Source organism: Poecilia latipinna, unplaced genomic scaffold, assembly GCF_001443285.1.
Source record: "Poecilia latipinna isolate Pla-1442-1.1 unplaced genomic scaffold, P_latipinna-1.0 Scaffold1008, whole genome shotgun sequence".
NCBI classification, from domain to species: Eukaryota; Metazoa; Chordata; class Actinopteri; order Cyprinodontiformes; family Poeciliidae; genus Poecilia; species Poecilia latipinna.
The window spans coordinates 43,447-64,342 of record NW_015113624.1 but is presented as its reverse complement, the minus strand read 5'-3'; the positions used below and the strand labels follow the sequence as shown (position 1 = coordinate 64,342).

At 39.1% G+C, this 20,896-nt stretch overlaps 1 protein-coding gene across 5 annotated transcripts in view; it reads right to left on the bottom strand.

Annotated features, from left to right (window-relative positions):
* Positions 1–2,108: 2,108 nt before the first annotated feature.
* The window catches only part of ankrd26 (ankyrin repeat domain containing 26), a 31,371-nt gene continuing 12,583 nt past the window's right edge, over positions 2,109–20,896 (bottom strand). For all 5 annotated transcript variants that reach the window (XM_015050744.1, XM_015050746.1, XM_015050747.1 and 2 more), the window contains 21 exons: positions 18,690–18,853; positions 17,895–18,080; positions 16,227–16,257; positions 15,998–16,139; positions 15,293–15,506; positions 14,973–15,156; positions 14,237–14,383; positions 13,636–14,098; positions 12,487–12,992; positions 12,223–12,375; positions 11,234–11,409; positions 10,410–10,503; positions 9,749–9,826; positions 8,741–8,875; positions 8,534–8,646; positions 8,179–8,305; positions 7,154–7,444; positions 6,803–7,038; positions 6,410–6,653; positions 3,017–3,062; positions 2,109–2,936 (listed from right to left, as the gene is read on the bottom strand). In XM_015050744.1, the coding sequence (XP_014906230.1) occupies positions 2,806–2,936; positions 3,017–3,062; positions 6,410–6,653; positions 6,803–7,038; positions 7,154–7,444; positions 8,179–8,305; positions 8,534–8,646; positions 8,741–8,875; positions 9,749–9,826; positions 10,410–10,503; positions 11,234–11,409; positions 12,223–12,375; positions 12,487–12,992; positions 13,636–14,098; positions 14,237–14,383; positions 14,973–15,156; positions 15,293–15,506; positions 15,998–16,139; positions 16,227–16,257; positions 17,895–18,080; positions 18,690–18,853 (3,861 nt within the window). In that variant the 3' untranslated portion in view covers positions 2,109–2,805. The remainder of the gene's footprint in view (positions 2,937–3,016; positions 3,063–6,409; positions 6,654–6,802; positions 7,039–7,153; positions 7,445–8,178; positions 8,306–8,533; positions 8,647–8,740; positions 8,876–9,748; positions 9,827–10,409; positions 10,504–11,233; positions 11,410–12,222; positions 12,376–12,486; positions 12,993–13,635; positions 14,099–14,236; positions 14,384–14,972; positions 15,157–15,292; positions 15,507–15,997; positions 16,140–16,226; positions 16,258–17,894; positions 18,081–18,689; positions 18,854–20,896) is intronic.

Sequence of the window (20,896 nt, the reverse complement as noted above, 5' to 3'; positions counted from 1 at the left end):
TAGCTGTTAAAAAAAGAAAGAAAAAAAAGGGGTGCGCAGGAAAGAAGTCAAACCTGTAATCTTCCAACACTGGAAGTGTAATGCCTTTGATTTAAAGTAATAGACCTTCTGCTTGAGGTCAGTAAATGAAACTTTATGCACATCTGAACCATTTGTGGTTCAGTTCAAATGGAAACACCAAAATTCAGACCAGTGGTGTAAAAAGTGGAAATGGACTGCATGGGACGCATAGGGGCGCCACGCTGGAAGGGGCGCCAAAACAAGGGTAAAATAACTGTATTTTGTAAGCAAAATTTAAAAAATGATGGATATAATCTAACAATAAATTATGCTGCCATAATGACAATCTCATCATACATTATTGAGGTTTCAAACAGAGATTGTTGGACAGGAAGTCTGAGACGAGACAGAAGACGACCTAACGAAGAGCAGATTGCTTTCAACCTTTCTCAAAAATAAATAAATAAATAAAATAAAACATGCTCCCCTTTATTCAGTTTCTGCCTATTTGTATTCTCGCCTGCCTCCAAAGCTGCGTGACAACGGCAGTAACCTCTTCAATCAAAACAAGGTGCGGTACGAAGTGGCGTCTGCATAAAAAAAAAAGAGAAAAAGAAAAAAAAAACGGGTGGCGGGGAAATAAAAACACCTAATAGTCAGTCTGTCAGATGTGCCCATCTGCTATAAAGGAAACAAAAATAAACGTAACGAGATTTGAATATCTGACGGATCAAAGCCTGGAGAGACGCACCAGAGGGGGGCAATCATAAACACGCCGTCTCGTCTTAATAGGAGAGGAAAATTGTTTCCAAAGCGGCGCATACCATCAGGCTTCGCATGTTTGCGAGCGTGGGAGGAGAAGAGAAGAGGGGCGGGTGGGTTTAAAGAACATCAAAACACAGCTAATGAGAGTTGGGGTTGAAGATGGTTGAGCATCAAGGCTCGATGGCGAGCGGCGTCTTTCATTTTAACGACACCAACCTGGGACTTTTCAGCGGGTTTTGCACACAGCCGCTGCAGGATCAGGGCGAGTTCTCAGAAATTAAGAAAACAAATTAAAAAACCGAGGATTTGCTCTTGCTTGTTGATTATTTGAACTTGTATTTTCATTGAATATGTCATAAGTATCCACATCAATATTAGTACAGAATTACATGTACGCCAAGCATAAAAAAATATATCAAATATTACGATGTCCTGTGTGTTTTTATGTTGTCTAAAAAGTCCGGATTCATTTAAAAAGCAGTTGAAGACAATCTTATGCTTTTCCCAAATATCTCTTTAAATATTATATTTTCTTTTTAAGTGATCTTTAGCATTTGATCTTTTTTTTATTAATTTTTTAAATATGTGTGATGTTTGTGTAGAACTATGTGATTTTTATCTGTGAACAGTGACTATAACGACGAAAACATTCAGACAAATCGTTTGCCAATGAGGACAAATAAAGTTCAGGAATTCTGGAATAATATTCTCGTGTCCAAAACAGCTGTTTGGACGACATTACAGAGTGCATGTTTGGTACAAACCAAAGGCTGTATTCCAAGAAAAGAAAAGACAAAAAAAACAAAAAAACAAAACTAATCCCAACTAAAACAAAAGCAGAGAGCTGGAAGTGTTACAGTGTATAAGTGCAGGTTTTAGCAAGTCAGATTTAAGACTTTTTAATGCCACGTTGAATTAAATTTAAGACAAATAAAACTACACAAGGGAAAAAAAGCTAACTAGCAAGAGTATATGAGCAGCTAGCTATCGAGGAACATAATGAAGAAACTTTTACTTGACAGAAAAGTCCTGCCAGAAGTAAGATGTATTTAAGGCCAACGTACATATTTTTAGTGAATTTAAGATATTTTAAGGCCTTGATTATTATTATTTTTTAAAGAATAATGGATTTAAGATGTTTTAAGGATGCACAGACACTCTGTCACGTTTTGGGAATGCTTTGCTGTAAGATCTGAGCAGCTTGGATCATTTTTCAGATGGATTTGCTGTCCATCTTATATTCTCCTTCACTGTAAACATAAACCCAGCGAAACCCATATTGCAATAGATTACATTAAAACAAACTTTGTATTTAGGTAAAAAAAAATGCTGAAAACAAATCCTTCATGTATGCTCCATATAGCTTTTCATTTATTCAATTTTACATACTAATATATTCAGAATACAAACTTTTGATTCCACTGTTGTTGCAGCGAATGAAACATTGCATTAAAAATCTTTCTGTGTATTTATACATATATGTATATATATTTTTTTTTACAGTATTTTAAGATAATAAAAAACCACAAAAAATAATGGAACAAAACATAAACTGGCTGTCCCTTTCATCAAACCAACAACAAGCTGAAATGTAAAACCGTGGTCACCCTGTTTTTATAGCTGGAGAGCATTCCAGCTCGTCATGTTCAAGTATATAGAGTTCATTACATAAAAGAAAAAATAAACCCAGAACGACACAACTCTATATTAGTACTAACACAGATATTGCACCATTGGATGGCATGTACCAAATGTCATAAATTGGCAAAAATGATTATAAATACAAATACTTAAAAGCGGCAATTCCAAAACACCAAAATTCACAAATCAAAACTAGAGTTTCAACCGGCAAAACAAATACTTCTGAGGTCGTCTTTAGTTCAGAGTCTCGTCCGTTCCTCACTCCATGAGGGGGGGGAGGGTAAGTGCAAAGTGCAGTCAAGTTTATTTCTTTCATGACAACAGGATTAAAGAAAAAGAAAATAACATCAGCATCTCGGTCTTGGCTTTAGTTTTCCGGTGACGAGCGGAAACGTGCGGTCAGATCCTACGGTTCTTCTTCAGCACCTCCAAATACTGCTGCGTGGCCCAGCTGAGGGGGTCCAGCTCCACTCTGGAGGCGGAGCCCACCGGGGACAGACGGGCCGAGGCGGCGTCCAGCTCCGCTGTGGCTGAGAGAGGGCCAAGGTTAACACCTGCTGAGGCTCCTTCCTAAAGATGGTGAAGAAGGAGGAGGAGGAGCTGCGCTTACCGTATCTCAGTTCTTTCGAAATGTTTTTGTCCAGCTCTCTCTGCATCTGGGGAAAACACAGCAGCGTCTCAGGTGAACAAAAACAAAACGCGGGTGTGAAATATGGGCGAGGAGAAGAGCTACTGAGAAACATCACTGTAGAAAACACACCAGAGGGGGGAAAAAGCTGTTTTTTTGACGTGAAACACAGAAGGTCATGCAAAATTTTCAAGCTCTTCACAGATCTGAAAGCTGTGGTATACAAAGAGCTTCTCAATGGCTGAAAAACAAATTTGCAGAAATCATTTTTAAGTAAAATCTGAATAAATTAACCTCCCTTCCTCAGACCAGTACAAACTAATACGCCTTGCTCTGTGTGGGGATAGAAGTGGAGCGCATAAATTCAATTTCTAGCTTGTCCAGTTTGATATGTTTTTATTATAAAAATGATCTAGATAAGGATTTAATTTACACCTGTCCCACTTTACCACTGCTTTATTCAAACTTATAAAACAGGGCTTTCATGTTAGTGCCGTTTATGTTTGCTAAGGAAACACTAATATCAAAACGCTCATTTATTTCAGTGTTTCAGTTCAAAAAGTGAATCTCGATACATATTTGTAGATTTATTCAACTGACTGGTAGAATTCAATCATTTATTTCTATTTATTTAATGGCTTGCAGCTAACAAAAACTCCTTCCAGACAATAGAACATTACATAGCAATTTAAAATGCATGTACAGTTTTAATGCCATATTGTTAATCTGTGTCCACTTGGACGGCTGCTGACTGTATGGTTCTCCAGCAAAACAATCCCCGAGTGTATAAAAATGTTACTTTAAAAGGAGGGACTTTTAAAGTAACGTACGTTTGTGTTTCCATCGCAAACATACGCAAAACTTAATAAATATTCCGTTAATGTCGGAAAAACACAATTACGGAAATTGCGGCGTTTCTGTTAAATAAGAAACGCAATTAAAATCACACGAAAATAAGTTTGCTCGCGCGGTGAGACGTTAAAAAGCATGTAGCACCACGATCCTCCAACTACTTCCTGTTGAATTCTTCTTCGTGGTTTGCGCCAATGGAGACATCCGGTTGATGATCATGTGACTCAGGTAATGCGGAAAAACTGTTTTCACTGCATTTTCGCCGAATACACTAATTTCGATACGGCTCATAAAAAGGCCCACCTCATCATAGCGCCAAAACTGTTAAAAGAAAAAAAATTGACAGTCTTTTTCCCTCCAGAAATTGACGTTTTATTATGCTAATTTATTTCCGAAATGTCAAATTGCATGAATATATGCTCATGAGCCAGTCGTATCTATTACATAGCGTCAAGTGCGAGTTCCTGTTCTGCAGCTGCGGACCAATGACAACTTTAGAAGCGTCTTACCTGAACTAAGGAGAAAAAGCTGGACTGCTGCTTGGTCAAACGGTAGCATTAAACAAGCTTCAGAATGCTGTCGGTGGAAGACTGTAGATCTACACTGTTACCGAACCACAAACCAACAACATGAACAATGGACGAACACTGCATTTAGATACACTTCCTTTTTTTATGGTGCAGCCTCAGAGCTAATGAGTCGTGCACAAACCCTCTGGGGGAATGTTTTGTCTGCGCACACCTGCTGTCAGGATGGAAAATGGCAGAGGTGAGTATTTACAAAAACATACCCCACTACGACCCATCATGTTTTAGTTCCTTAAAACTGAGTACTAACTGCCATCCATTGAAAGAGATTATTATTATGTATTTACCTTTTCGCAGCAAGAATACCAAGATGAATGAAGACGCACCCAAACACACACACACACACACACTCGAAATAACCAAAATAAATCAGCAATATGGCAATACCCAGTTGCCGTATTGCTGGTTAACTGTATGCGCTTTCATTAAAAATAAATAACTAAAATATAAATGTAACAGTGACAATGTAACAGTAGAAGTGTTATGTAAAGCTGTCGTATCCCTAGCAAATTAATTAATAGTTTTATTATATGGTCATTAAAATTAATACACACAAACAGAGATTGTGATTAATATATAACACCACAACCTACTTTGGAAATACCTGTCACTATATGGTTTTGACAGATTTTATCTTTTAAATAAACATGCTTCTTTTTTAAGTTGCTGAAAGAGTTTGTTATTGAGAGGAAATGATCAAAATATCTGTTTAGGAGGATCTACCATCTAGGCTCAGATTAATCTTTCTTTGTATTCCCTTGATGTTTACAATGTGACAATATGAACATTATCACCACCTACTGGCCGGCATGAGTATACAAGCATTTTATGTTTGGTAAATGTATTAATTTTTTTCTTTTTCTGATAATTCTGAGTATATTTTATAAATTTTTTGCATTAAGTTGCTTAATAATAACTTCTCTCTTGAAGATACACTGACACTTGAAAACTTCAGCGCTCGTTTAAACCTTTGACAGCAAAACAGAAGATAAAAACTGTTCTGTACCCGATTCTGTGACCAACGACTGCACCAGTTACGATCTCAATATTCAAGGTGAATTCATTGCAGATAAAAGAAGAGCTGTGGAGCTTTAAATACTACTTTGGAAAGCTCAGATTAACTTTATACTGAATGACAAACTGTTCAGGCCTGAGATAGAACCAAACTAAACTGATTCTTCAGTGAAAAAGTTTTAACGCTAAAGTTGCTGAAAGAAAGGGGCAGAAAGTAAAAGAAGAGAAAAAGAGAAACAGTGGCCTCCAGCTGGCTTTCAAAGCCAACACAGGAGCGCCACCTAGTGTTGTTTTAGCTGTGCAGGCACAGCAGAGGTTTTTCCATTTCACTATAATGTGCAACTTTGTCTATAAAATAAACTCCAATCACAAAAAAAAGTTTGAGGCTGCAACATTGCAAAATGTAAGAAAATTCAAGCTGTTTATGCTATATTTCAAAAAAAGTGCAAAATATGCAAAGTTTTTGTTGCTTTGTCTGGCAGCTTTTTCTCCACTGAAGCCACGAGCAACGCAATGAAACAGCAACCAGTCAGACACTCAGCTGAAAACAGCAACACACCTGGTTATGAGTCTGGCTGAAGAGAGGAGAAGTGAGAAAAAGACTTTTGAGCTAGAAGCTAAAAGAGTGAGAAATACAAGACAAGTTAGAGGTAATGGTGAAAAGACAGAAATAATAAACAGGAGGAAGAAAAACAAACAAAAAAGTCTGCAAAGCCTAAAGTGTCTGTTGGGTGACCTGATGTAACTCGTCAAACACACGTCCCTGACTATGAGGTGAAACTACAGAGATGTCACTGTTTATAACTAACATCTCTGCAGTTACATGAACTTGTTCTTTAAAAAATGAAATCAGGAATATACAAGAACACAGATTTCCTCTTTAATCTCTATAAGTGAGTGAGAGTTGAAGGACTGGGCAGACCTTAGCCAGGTAGTCCTCCACCCTTTGGTTCTGTCCGTCTGACTCAGTACTGGGCAGGGAATATCCCACGCTCATGTTCCTGTTGAGGGCCCCCACTGAGGTCCCGGGGTTCGCTGGTGTAGCCAAGGCGCTCATGTCCAGAGAAGGCCCCATCAGGCTCCCGCTTGTGACGTTTCCCATCATAAGACTCCTGCTGCGCTCGCTCAGCAACTTGGAGTTGGCTTCGGAGAGGCGGCTGTTGGCCCTGTTTATGGGAAACAAGAAAACGCTAATCACTGCCATCTTTATAGCAGCTCGGGATTTGTTACAAGCGTTTACCAGTTTACCAAACCTATTATAATTTTTTTTTTTTTTTTACAAAGTGAAACAGATTTCTTCAAAAAGCATTTTAACCTCTCCAGTTTGGCAGCTAGGGACATCCGCAGGCGCATCTCTTCGTTGTAGAGGTGTCGGTAGCGCTCCAGCTCGGAGCGTGTGGACTCTTTTTGGCTGAACGTTTCCTGCTGGATGGTGCGGGCTCGGTTCAGCTCCCCTTCCAGCTCCCGGATCTTCTTTTCCAGCTGGGAGCGCAGGTTGGCCTCGTTGGCGGCTTTGATCTCATCTAGTGCTTCCTGAGACGCCGCCTGGGACTGAGAGACGTACAAATCGTTGTTAATCCCACTGGCGGGCGATGTCAAAGAGCGACATCAGCACCGCTGCTGTGAATTGATTTCCTCTCTGTTGGGGTTTGTCTCAGCTCTTTACCTGTAGGAAGAGGTTGACCTGCTCTAGTTTCTGCTGCACCTCCTGGTGGGCTTTTTCCTCCGCTTCACGTCGGTACTGATCCAGCACACTCTGGTCGGGCTGGTTGTTCTCCAACTGGCGTCTCAGCTCCACCACCTCGCTCTCCAGGTGCTTCTTGCTTCTCTCCAGCTCGCCGTGGTTACGGCCCACACCTTTCATGGAGGCCAACTGGTCCTGGAGCTCCTCGTTGATCTGCTCCAGCTGGTAGCGACGAGATGTTTCCTTCTCCAGCTCTGCCTGCAGATCCTCCACCTGAAGACGGAGGAGACATTTGAAGGCCAAGAAGCAAGGGGAGATTGTAGGTGATGCACTGCACGGGTGTTCATTTAAAGTTTGGTACAAACAACTTGCCTTTGGGGCAGCAACATGCTGCTAAAAATCTTTCGACTGTGGATACAAGCATAATAATTAAGACGCTCAACCCTCAGGTCGTACGTTTGTCCTATATCCCATTAGACACTTCAGGATGATGGCTGTTTTTGAGCCTTTCAAGCCAATTACTGCCATAAAATGTTACACATCTTACATTTTTGACTTTGGTCATCCTCTTTTTGCAACTTTAAAATAATGATATGTAGTAAAATAAGAAACAGAGGACGCGGCTGTTTGCGAGTCTCGTGTTGAAAATAGCTCCCACTATTTTTTTTTGTGCTTAACAGTTTAGCATTAGCTTCTGCTAATTTGGTTTGTATTTAGCGGTTTAGCGTTAGCTTCCACTATTTTTTGTGCTTAGAAGTTCAGTGTTAGCTTCCACTAATCCTTTATGTTTAGCGGTTTAGGAAAGCAGAGCTAATGTTTTTGTGTTAAGCATTTTAATGTTAGATAATTTGTTAAATACCTTAGAACCCAGGTTCAGAACCCTGTCGTAAACTGAGTCAAACAAAAACTGTGAAATGGTCTTGTTTGATTTTTTGACTCCAAAAACCAAAATATAATGTACAAGTAGCACATTAATTCGTGTTGAAGCCAGCATCAGCACCACAAACCTTGTCGTTCATCCAGCTGTCAGCCTGACTCTGTCTCCGGTGAGGGCTCTTCATAGAGGAGTATTTCGCTCCTCCAGACTCTTGGCCCTGCAGCTTCTTCTTTGCACTTTTTAATAAAGTTCGTTGCCTTAAATATAAACGCACAGAGTGAATATCTAAAGCATCAAGTAAAATAACCTAAACTTGCTAACATTAGGCTGATTGAATGTACAAAATAACTGAGTGGGGACTTAAAAAGGATACAGACACTGGTGGACCATAAAGCCAAGAAGTTGGTTCTAGTGGTTTCTAGCTGGTTCTAAGCAGCAGGATCACCCACTGCCCAGTGACAGAGTCCAAAGAGTCCAAAAGTCACCTGTGCATTTCTTTTTGAAGCTCCATGTTTCTCTTCATCTCTTGATCGAGGCGAGTGTCAACCGCTTTCTTTTGCTCTGCAATTTTCTTGACTTTCTTCTTTTCAAGCTCCATCTAGACCAGAACGAACAACTCAGTGACTCTTCAAACCTCAACTGAGTGACGCTTAACCATCATATCACTCAGATTACTATCACAGTGTGAACACCTGGTTTGTGAGCTCTCCTTTTTCTCTTTCAAGTTCTGTCAGGCGCAGTCCTAACTTTGAGCGGTTCTTCGTCTCTTCCTCCCACAGGGCCTGAGAGTCCTGCATGGTGTTAGACAGCATGCTCTGTTTGTGCAACTGTAGAAGAAAAACACACAAGCTCAAAGTACGGTTCTGTTTATACTGTATGCATGGATGTCACTCATTTTAAATCATTTTGAAAATAAACCAGAAACCTTTAAACCTCGTGCACGCGGTTGCTCACACCCCCGCAATCGCTCCCTGCTATGCTAGAGCTAGTTCCCTACGTTGGAGTCTGCCGTGAATGCTAAAGCTACTTAGAATGGCCACATTGAATTGTACGTGCACGAGCATGATTGACAGCGCTAAGAAACTACTCCTGCCTTTGATTGGTTGTTTCTGACTGGAAGTGGCGCATTTCTGCAGATGGAGAAGACAAATGTGCTCAAATTTTTCATACATTATCTGTTATCTGTCTCATACTTTCAGGACGTGGTGATGGTTTTAACGATTACGTTAAAAAAAAAAAAAAAAAAAAAAAAAATTTTTTTTAAAGCTACATACTGCAGCTTTAAGGTTTTGGAATGGCAGCGACCCCAATCCTATTAAAACCTTTGAGAAAATCCACCACAAACTCAAATCTGAGCACTCACTTCCTGTTAATAAAATCAATTAAAGGTTATTGCTTTATAGTAGGTTGTTCAGATAATTCATTAAAAGTCAAAAGATTAAAGTCAATCCCTATAATTGAGTGTATGTAAACCTATGACTTCAACTAAGGAATTAGGATGAGAATGTATTTTTTGGAGCTGGAGATAGGCACCAGCACCCCTCCCGACCCCACTGAGGGACAAGGGTGTTCAGAAAATGGATGGATGGATGTATTTTTTGGCATTTTATTGGTCCTAAACTTACGTTTTAGTTTTTATCGTATATAAAAACAAATAAACTGATGAAACATATGATGAACTAACAATAGAAGCCACTCACCTCTTTATTCAGCTGCTCTTCCAAAGAAATCTTGCTGCCTTGGAGGTTCGATACCAGCTCCTCCAAATGTGCACGAACCTAAAGAAAAAACATGATTTAAAAGCAAAACAAAACAAAAAATTAAATAGTCTTTGTGTTTCTGCTACTGCTGAAAAAAAAAATCAAGTTAGGATTTTAGAAAGCTGAAAGCAAACTAAAGGAAGTGACATGCATTAATCAGGAATACATTCACAACTGAAAGAAAGACACCACAGACAAAGATTTAAAAAAAAAAAAAGACAGGGAGAGGAAAGACATTTCTCCATCACCAGGATACTTATTCCCACATGAGCTTGGAGTTCTGACACTAAAAACATGTTTTATTTCACTTCATTAAGAGGATTATTTTATCTCTAGTTCAAAATAAAAAAAAGATTAAATGAATCAGCGTACAAAGAGGAAGAACCTCACACAGAGAAACTACGCCTACAGTCACAATACTGACCCCTCCTCCAGGTGAGCAGTCAGCTCGCTGAAAAAAGATTGTATGTCCTTTAAGTTTAAAACTGACTTAAACACATAAACTCAGATAGTTGATTTAACAGAATTGCATGACACCTTTTAGCTCAAAAGAGACGTGGAGCATTGAGACCATGTGTGAGCAGGTGAATGGGTTACTCACCACGACGGCTTCCTGAGCGCTTTTCTGAAGAGCCTCAATTTTATCGGCCTGTTGCTTCGTAGTACCTTCCAGTTTGGCGTTCTTGATCTCCATCCTGGGCGACATTAACATTCTCTATTAATCAGGCCCAAATACCTGCGACTGTATGGATTATATATATATATATATATATATATATATATATATATATATATATATATTAATCGTGATTAATTGATTACTGAAATAATCGTCAACTAATTTAGCAATTGATTAATTGCTGCCTCAAAAAAAAAACAAAAAAAAAACAAAACAGCCATTTAGTGAAAAACCAACATATTCAGCAGTAATAAAGCCAAAACTACAAAAAATATATGCAGTTTGCATTTCAGATAAAAATGCCCTTCCTTTTAAATATGTTTTAGCCGAAACTCTTAAAGTAGCTCAATTTTAGCTTCAACAGGTTCAGATTTACTGCAGGAATGCTATGTTACTGCATTTTAGGCAGTAAAACATTTATTTTTTTATTTGAAAAAGGAAATTAATTATTTTAATGTATAAAAAAGGCTTAAGTGGTTAAATGAAAAACCTATAGAATGTGCTTTTAAAAAAAATAATAAAAAAAAATTAATCGATTAATCATCAGAATAATCAATAGATTAATCAATTGCTAAAATAGGCGTTAGTTGCAGCCTTTAACATTACAGAAAAAAATCTGCACATAGTATCTAATCACATGGTTTGTAGACTTTACTTCAAAACTTCAAATACGCAGTTCTCTAAGAATAAATACAAAGGACCGCTATGAATCAGCGCTTGTGTTGAAGCCGTGTGTTTGCACGTACCGTTGCATCGCTTCCTCCAGCTGTTTGGTGGTGATTTCAGTGGCCACGATGGTCGCCACCGCCTCCTGGAGTTTATGACTGGTAGTTTTAAGTTCCTTTTCCGTTTCGTCCAATTTGACTTTCATACTGCTCATAAGTCGCTCAGCCTCAAAGTACTTCTCTTCGGTTTCCTCAAGCTAAGTAATACAGACAAAACAAAACACTCAAGAGCAAAGATAAAAAGTGTACTTCATGGTTCATTTATATATATAGAAAAAGCAGCTATTAATCCTCTTGATTAGTCTTGAAGTTTTTTGTTACACCCTAATATAAAACTATTATTGTTGTTGTGAGAACTCACCAAATGGAAGTAATTAATTCTTCAGTAGAAAAAAAAACATTGGATTTGGTTTCCAAAATATTTTACAAATATGTTGGGTGGGAGGAAATAAAGACCAAAGTTGAAATGTGCTTTCAAAAACCCAAAATGGCCCCATGAAATACACCATTCCTATGGTGAAGCATGGTGACAGTGGTATCATGCTGAGGAAAATTTTGTCTGGAGATAAATACAGGGCAAGACTGGAAAAAAAAAACACCAGCTACAAGATAAAAAAGTCCTAAAACTAGCTTGGAGGTTCACTTCACAATAGGTAGCAGGACAGGCCAGAAACTGACTATAATTTCAATTTTACTGTAATTGACTATAGTTTCAGTAAAACGTTTTTCTCTGATCTCTTGACTCAGGTGGACTGAATAGAAATGTTTGTTACTCTTAAATGATGTGTTTTTTTTTTTAAACAAAATTTAAAAACCGTGTTTTAATGGCACTGCCATAAGATGTAAAAAAAAAAAAAAGATTCAACCAGCTTTAATGTTTGTCAGGCCCTGATCACATAATAAACTTCAACTTAGTGATTACAATTTCTCATATTCCAGCAGAAGATTTATTGACCGATTGTCTCGTAATAAATCACGTTTCAGAGAAGAGAGCTGCGTCCTGCAGTCACCTTTTCTCTGAGTCTCTCGATGTCTTTGAGAAGCCGAGCTTTCTCTTCCTCCAGGTCGTTGCGATAGCGTGTGAGGACCTCCAGGGAAGCTTCACACATCGATAACTTCTTGAGAGAGTCGGCCAACTCCTGCTGCAGCTGCCTCAAGGTGTTCTGTGCAGAAAGAAACAAGATCAGATATAAAGAAGTATCTTAGCAATCCTACAGGGGGAATATAAGATGTTTTGAAGAACTTCTAGTCAGGCTACGCAGCCTCAGTCTCGCCTCTCGTTGATTCTTCTCTTCCTCTAACTTGAGGTTCAGATCACGAAGTTCAGCAGCCTTGCTGGCGAGCTCCCTGTTTCTCTCCTCAACCAGATGAACTCGTTCTTCACAGTCGGCGCGCAGCTTGGTCAGCATGTCGCTGAAGCGCTGCTGGGCTTCAGTCATGGCGCGCTCCTTCGCGGCGGCTTGGTTCTGGGCCTCTTCCAGATGCTGCCGAAGCAACATGGTCTCGCTTTGGGCATGGGCGAGGCGTTCTTCCGCTGCTTCTTGGCGCGCTATGCTGCGACTAGACAGCTCCTTCTCTGCTTGCAGGGCAGTTTCGAGTTCCTTGGCACGCGCCATCCCATAGTCCTTCTCTTTCAGCAGGGCATCCAGCAGCAGATTCTTCTCCGTCAGCTGCGCAGTGACCCGATGGATCTCGTTCTCCATGCTGTTTGTGTTGGCGTCAGCCTTGGTCAGCTTCTGTTTCAGGTTGCTGACTGCCTCGCGCTGAGCGGTTATTTCATCTAAAAAAATTAAAAAAAAAGCAATAAAATGCATCAATGTTTACAAACAGAGAGAAGAGATGTGGTTTACATTAGGAGGAGAAACAGGTTAAACAATAATTGTAAAATGCTCACTGCAGGCAAGTAAGCAAAAAGCAATATTACATGCTTAGAGTACAAATTGTGGGGCTGAAACAAACGATTACTTGTGATTAATTGATTAATTGAAAAAAATCTTAGTTTAGGAGTCAATTGTTTAATTAATAATAAAATGATCAACTAATTTAGCAATTTAATAATTATGATTAATCAATTAAGTGAAAAATATGTCAACTAATTTTTCCTCCAGAAAAAAGTCTCAGGTGTTCCAGTTAACGATTAATCGTTAACTGGAACTGGAGATTACAGACTCAAAAAGGTTATTTGCTGAAAGAACAACATATTCACAGCAGTAATTAGGCCAAAACTGTACAAAAAATAGATACAATTTGCATTTAAGATAAAAAAAGGTCTTTCTTTGGCTGTAAATATGTTGTTCCCAGAAAGTGCCAATTCCATTTTATCCAATTAATCGATTAATCATCAGAGTAATTGATGACTAAAATAACTGTTAGCTGCAGCTCTGCAAAATTGTATGTGCAGACCAGAGGACTTCTCTACTCACTTGTGAGTCGATCTTTCTGTCTCTGGTGCTCTTCCTTCTCTCTCAGCAGAGCTTTCTCTGTCTCTGCGTGAGACGCCAGGCGAAGTTCGATCTCCTTCACGGCCGCGGCCAAGCGAGACCGAGTCGACTCGGCCTCGGCCTCCAGCGTCTCGCGAGTCTGTCGTTCTTGTTCCAGCTGGCTCGTCGTTTTCACCAACTCGGTCTTCAGGGCCGATATCTGGTTGTTGCAAGCGAACATGGTCTGGGTCACAGTTTCGTTGCTGTGCTTGAGGTCTTGACGAATGTCTTCAAGCTGTTCCTTGAGGGCCTCGTTCTCCTCCACAAGAGTGCTCTCTTTGAGACTGCTGTCTGCCTGGGAATGTTCTAAGTCTGACTTTATCGTGGTCAGCTGCTCCTGCAGCGAACTGATCTGACGAAGCAGCTCTCTTTCCCTGTCGCCGGCCTCGGTGAGCTGAGACAGAGCCTACCACGCATCACAACAAAAACATCACCGTAAGTCCGTCTGGATTTTGTGTTTTAAAAAAGCGCAACAAATAACAGTATTGGGTGGGGGAAAAAAAAAACAATCCTGAGATGATCGGATTGAAAGTTAGAGGATCACCTCGTTGCTTCTGCTCATGCTTTTCCTGTGCTCCGCCTCCATCTCCCTCTGCTTTCGGAGGTGATTGTTGAGCAGATTTTCCTGCAGGGCCCGGGAGGTGCGTTCCTGAACCAGCAACTTCTGAGTCTCATGTTGCTCTTCTTCAAGCTGAGCATTAAACATATCACACACAGGCGTTAGAATCACATACACACATGCAAGCAAAGAGCGTGGCAACATAAATACCGACATAATATATCTAATGAGGGATGCAAATAGGGATGCAGCCAGGGATTATTTTAGTAATCAAATATGGTGATGATTAATTGATTAATCGAATAAAAAACCTGGCAATTTCTATTGATTTTCAGTCAGTAATTAACAACAGGCAACATGTTTTTAACAAGGGATGCAACAGCGTTGCAACTAACAATTATTTTAGTCATCAGTTATTGTATTGATTATGCTGACAATTAATCAGATAAAAAAAATCTGCAATTTCCGCTGATTTTTCAGTCAGTATTTAACACATCTGACACAAAAAGTTACAAAAATATAAAGATGTACTTTTCCATATTCAGCATAAAGAATATAGATGGTCATCTCTTTTGATACAAGAAAAAAGAAAATGGCTGCTTACCAATTAATCGATAGTCGATCGATCAACTTTAGATTAACTCATTAATCAATAACACACATCTCCATTTCTAGCAGAAAATAAAAAACTTAAACAGTTGGGCAGATAAAAACAAAGTGCCTGTTTCATGTTGCTGGCGAGCGTTCTCATCTCCAGCTCCATGTTCCTCAGTGATAGCTCCACCTTCAGCTTGTCCTGGACCTCAAACTGATGCTGCTCCTCCACCCGCTTCAGCTTGTCTTTGGTGGTGTCGTACATCATGGAGGCATTCTGGCGATTCTCCTGCTCTTGTTTCAGTTGGAATCTTCACACCATGTGCAACACAAAGAGAGCAAGTAAATAAATATATATATTTAAAAAAAATTAATAAAAAGTCCAGAGGAAACCATTTCAAAGTTAGCCCAAAAATCAACAACAACAACAACAACAAAAAATCTCACTTGATGTTTGTGAGTTCAGTCTGTATTTCCAGCTGGTTGCGCTCCAGAAGAGCCCTAGCGTCTCTGACTTCCTCCAGTAAGCCCTTCAGCGACGTTCTTTCCGCTTCCAGCTGGTTCACCTTCTCCGACAGATACCCATGGCGACTTCGCAGTTTTTGAATGGAGCGCTCATACTCGTGGAAAATGTTCTGTATCTTTGCCGTAGTTGTGGGATCTGGGGGATGAAATACAGTGAGATGGTCATGGAAGAAGGTCAACTCAGCATCTGGTGAACCCGTCGTTGATTTGGCCGTGTGTTTTGGACCAAGAGATGAACTGTTTCCATTTTTTGGATGCAGGCCACCAAACTGATCCACCGCCCACAGTGAACGGCTAAACAAAAGAGTTGATTTTAAAAAGCTCAAATATAATTAAAAAGGCTTCAGATACATCCATTAAAATGACGGTTAGAATTTGTGCCACCTGTGAAATGGGTAAAACAGTATGTCATTAAAGGTATTAAAAGTGTTAAAATTTAATATCTACACTGTTCAGTTCAATTCTGCTCCGATAAAAGAATGCAATTATTTTAAGACACAGCTTCACCACGGGTGCCAACAAATCCATCTGTCTGTGTCTGTCTGTAAAACTAGATTATCTATTTTTATTTAGCAACAAAAAGTAAGAAAAGTAAATAACTCCTCATGTATTGCGCAAGCTTATTACCCAAAGCGAATGACTCCAGCTTCTGCTTGAAGGAGGCTGCATTACAGTAGCCTGAAGTCTGTGAGTCCGCGTCGTCTGTGTCGGACGACTGTGTGAGTTCTTCCAGATCGTCAGGCACGCTTAAGTCTTCGAGACTCTGGACCTGGAAAGAAACAAATGACGATAAAATTATTCCCGTATCTGTTTCAAATCCAACTCTCGTTTGTGTAGTCGATCTGGTTGTTTGTACCTTGCTTTTCTGTTGACCTGTAGTCGCAGACCTGAGCCGCACAAACACAAAAACAAAAACAAGAGGAAAAAACAGTAATTCTAAAGATTTGCACGAACATAGTGAAAATACTGAAGGTGTAATGATATAATGCAGAATATTGTTGAGAAAGCAATTGCAAGCTTTTGCTGTAACGCAAGATATTTCTGACTTGGTTGATAAAAGCAAATTTGACATTTTAATGTCTTATAAAAGCAATAAAAAAACACAGATTTAGATATATTTTGGAAGTACTTTTGTTGTATATTGTGAATATTTGTCTATTTTCTGCAGTGTAATAAAACTTAGATGTGCAAAGTTGAAAGAAGCCCCCTGTATGCTTTTATCAAAAGTAAATGTTTCAGACCCTCACAACTTAAAGAAAGATAACCTGAGTAAATGCAAAATGCAGTTTTCAAATAATCACTTTAAGGGAAAAATGTTATCTGAACCCTCCTGGTTCCTACGTTGACGATTGCCTCTGAAACTGATTGTGTCATCCTTAGTAGCAACAACTTGTAAAAGCATTTTGGAAGCTTTGTTTTTCTTAGCTATTCAGAGAACTTTAGGTACACTTTAACTAAATGAAAAGTGAATTTTGTATTTACTCAGGTTGTCTTTAATAATAAAAGTTCGGTGGTGACCTGAAAACAAACAAACAAGCAAAGCAAAAACAGAAGAAAAGCTTAAGGCAGCAAATACTTTTACCACACACTATGCTAACAATAGGGCTGAAACGATTAATCGACTCTTGATTAATCGACAATTGAAATAATCGGCAACTAATTTATCTAATCGATAAATTAGTTGCCGTGTCAGCTGTTTGGGATTCCCCTCCGTAATTTCCCCTCAGAAAGCACGAGGAGAATCCGTGCTTTCTGATTGGCTACCTGTCACATTCAGCGTTAAGCTCCCAGTCGGGGAAAACCCCTGATTTGGCACCACACACTGCAGGATGACTGGTTACGAAATCACCAGCGAGAATCTTAGATCGGCCAACGATCTAAGATTGTCATAAGGGCAAAATGGGGGCAAAAAATCGTGTAGTGTGAACTACTGCATTAGGTGGTTGGATGTGCCCGTCGTCTCTATTTAAATCTAGTGATTACTGAAAGGCCAATACAGTATACAAACTTTATAATCTGCACTCTTTTGGTTGAATGCAGTATTTATTTCCACTTTGGCTTTATGTTGTTTAGTTTTTATTTAAGTAATGTTTTTGTTAATGGAGACTGAGAATCAATTTTATTTTTGTTTTTGATTGTTTTGTTTATTTACTTTATCAGTTCCAGTATTATGTGTTCTTTTGAAAATATAGTGTTTCTATCTATGGCAGGAAATCACATGCATTCTTAGTCAATATTATCGTTTATCGCAATAATTTTTTAGACAATTAATCGCTCAGCAAAATGTGTTATCATGACAGGCCTACCCTCAAGTAACATATTTTTAGATTCACCCAATTGAAATTCAATTGCTAAAATAATTGTCTGTTGCAGCCCTAGTTAACAGTTTTATGCAGTCTGTTCACCTATCAACCACAAGTTTTGGAGAGGGAGATTTGTTTCCAGTAACTAGCGTTCAGATTAATAACACCAAATAGATTAGTGGCGCAGAGAGATGTGGGAAAGTGGCGTCCTGCATGTATACCTGTCTCCTTCATCGTCCGATATGTCACTTATAGTGTTTTCCTCAACCTCAGGTGAGGGTGCTCGATTAACTTGTATGTTGGCCTGCGGGCCTCCACTTTGCCGGGCCCAATGGACCATCAGCTCCAGCTGTAATTTTCCTTCTGCACCTTGCTTTATGCCACTGCAGCTCTGCACGACTGGAGCTCTGTTGGTGTTATGGAGAGCAATAAACCTGATAATCATTGAACTGTGACTGACTGAGGCCTTTGGTTGAAATGAAAAAGAAAGGACACAGTGAAACCAACACACCAAAACAAAACAAAACCCCCTTAAAGGGCCAGGCAGAATTATTTGCACTCTTGGCAAACCTTGTGTAGAAAGCCTGAAAAAATGAAGCTTCATCCTATCATCTAACCAAAGCTCCAGTAGATTTCTTTTTTTAATTCAACGTGTTTATTTTTGTGATAGTAGGACACAGAATAGTTCTTTCCCAACTTTATCTCGACTCAGTGGTTGTTATGGAAACTGGGCGAAACCAAGATGCAATTAGTTGCTCAGTGCGAGTGTTGGGAGTCAAATGACACATTTATTTTTAGGCTTTTTCTTACACATCTTTACCATGGGTGCAAAGAAATGTGGCAGCTCCTCCCACATTTCACTGAAAAACTGCCTAAAAACTAATGTTAAATCACACAGAATGAAAAAAACAAACAAAAAACAACCAGACAGATTGTACATAAAGTCTCAATATAAGACCAATTCCTAATGGCTATTTCAAATTAGTATTTTCGCTGGGAAGCAGCGACATGCATACCTTTGTCTGGTATCAAGCTGATATTCCTGATGAGATCTTCCAGCTTGAACCAAACTTAAACATACACTGGTCCCAGGTTTCTCCGAACCATCTGCTTCACTGCCATCGTGGGAAATGCGTGACTTTCGATGCGGCGCCATAGCTCCTGTTGCTTTGCCGGCCATCTAAAAAAAAAAAAAAAAAAAAAAAAAACATACAAGATTTATGAACTTGGCAGGAGAGAATGGTCCAGCTGAGGAAGGCCGAGGCTTGCACTTTAACATGCAATTCGGATCCGTGTTCGTGCTCTTTATCATACATAATTCAGCGTCGCCCCGCCCACTGGAGACCTAATACCTTAAAGCTGTTTCTACTTAAGAGGCTATTGGAACTGCATTACCTAGGAAAAATAGGTAACGGAGTTAATAACTTAGGAAAAATACCTGGGAAAAATAGGTAATGCAGTTAATACCAGACTTACTTCCTTAATAATACCTTCTACTTAAGAGTCTATTGGAACTGCAGTACCTAGGAAAAGTAACTATACCCCTTTTAGCCTTTTCACATCACAACCAGAAACTTTGATGCATTTTATTGTGATTTTAAGTGATAGACCAAAATAAACCAGTGAGTAATTTAGAAATGGAAAGAAAAAATAATTTATACAATGATTTTGTAAGAAGCTCACAATTAGAGAATGGTGCAAATTTGAGGCCGTCGATGCAGATGAAAAGTTTTTCATTCATTTTAAGACCAAAAAATTCACTGATGCGAGTTTTTGGTTTTTCATTTTAAGGATTATTATTAAATTGTTGCCCCACGTTTTCTTCATCGTATAAAATACACTGAGGTTTGTGGTTGGTTTACAACAAAATGCAAAAGAGCTCAAGGGATGTGAATAAGTCCTTATTTCTTAAGAATATAAAACTAACCCAAGAAGTTTGAATACTCTTGAATAATTGAAATTAAGAATTTGAGCTACAATATCCACTCTGCTATTGCTCAATTTTAACCCAATTTTTCTATTAATTTACTGAAGCCAACACACATTTACGTGTTATTGCTGGTTGTCATTTTCTTTGCAAACAATAAAATGACCATATAAATAGTAGATTATTGCCTGTCCTTTTCTTATTCTGTCCTTATAAAATCGATACACCAAAAAACTTGGATAATAAAAACTCTTTATGAGAATAACTGTAAAAACGAACACACAGCATGCATAATATGGGAAACCAAAACTGAAAATAAAACTCATTCCATGCATTAAAGAGAACTATTGTTCATGCAATCTTCACACATATTTGACACAAACATTTTCAGTGTAAACCACACATGCAAAGCACACGTATGACACAAGACTACAAAAAAAAGCACACAAATGTGGACCACAGATAGTCTTAGATTAGCTGGCCAGTCACTAGCATATTTTGTCTGAAAATTTGTACCACTTGCAGATATTTCACAGTACATTATATGTATGTAACTGATTTGGTATTTTGAAAAATCTGTGATTAACTTATTAAAGGCCAACTTAACCTTTTTTAATGAATTGATGACATTTTCAGGCCTTAGTTTTAAACTCACAAATTTAAGATTTTTTTAAGGCTGTGTGGACACCCTGCATAAATCTAATCAAAAGAATTGCAGTTTTTGACTTTTACAAATGACGTTGTCTACACACAGCTGTTCAGAAAACACTTGAGGGTCCACAGCTGGTTGGTTAGAATGGCAAGGAGTCAAGATGGGTATAAGTGAACCAAGCAGATCTACATGAAATGAAGCACAGGACAAGAAATAAACATGTAACTGCAACAATAAGGTCATAATGTTATGAGCCTTAACTGAAAGGAGGAAGAGAAACGTATTCAGGTATTGAATAAACTGAGGAAGAGAGAGAAAGATGAAGTCCAGAAGCAACTGTGTCAGAAGCAGCAATCCTATGTCGCTTTCTTGGGCTGGGCCTTTGCTTTGAATACAACTCCCAGCATTCCTACCTCAGGGTTAAACCTCATCATGTCCTCTTCTTCAGGCCCTTCTCCATTAGAGACATCTGGACGTCTGTGTTGCAAGGCTGGCTCAGACGTCAGACTCTCTTCTGAGCCCGCGTTGGACCAGCCAGCTTCATGTAGACGGCCAGCAGAGTCAGTAGCGAGCAGAGCTTTGCCGTTAACCTTTGAAGCAGCAGGTTTGCTGTAGCGATCGGTATCGTCTTCGCTTTCTTCCTG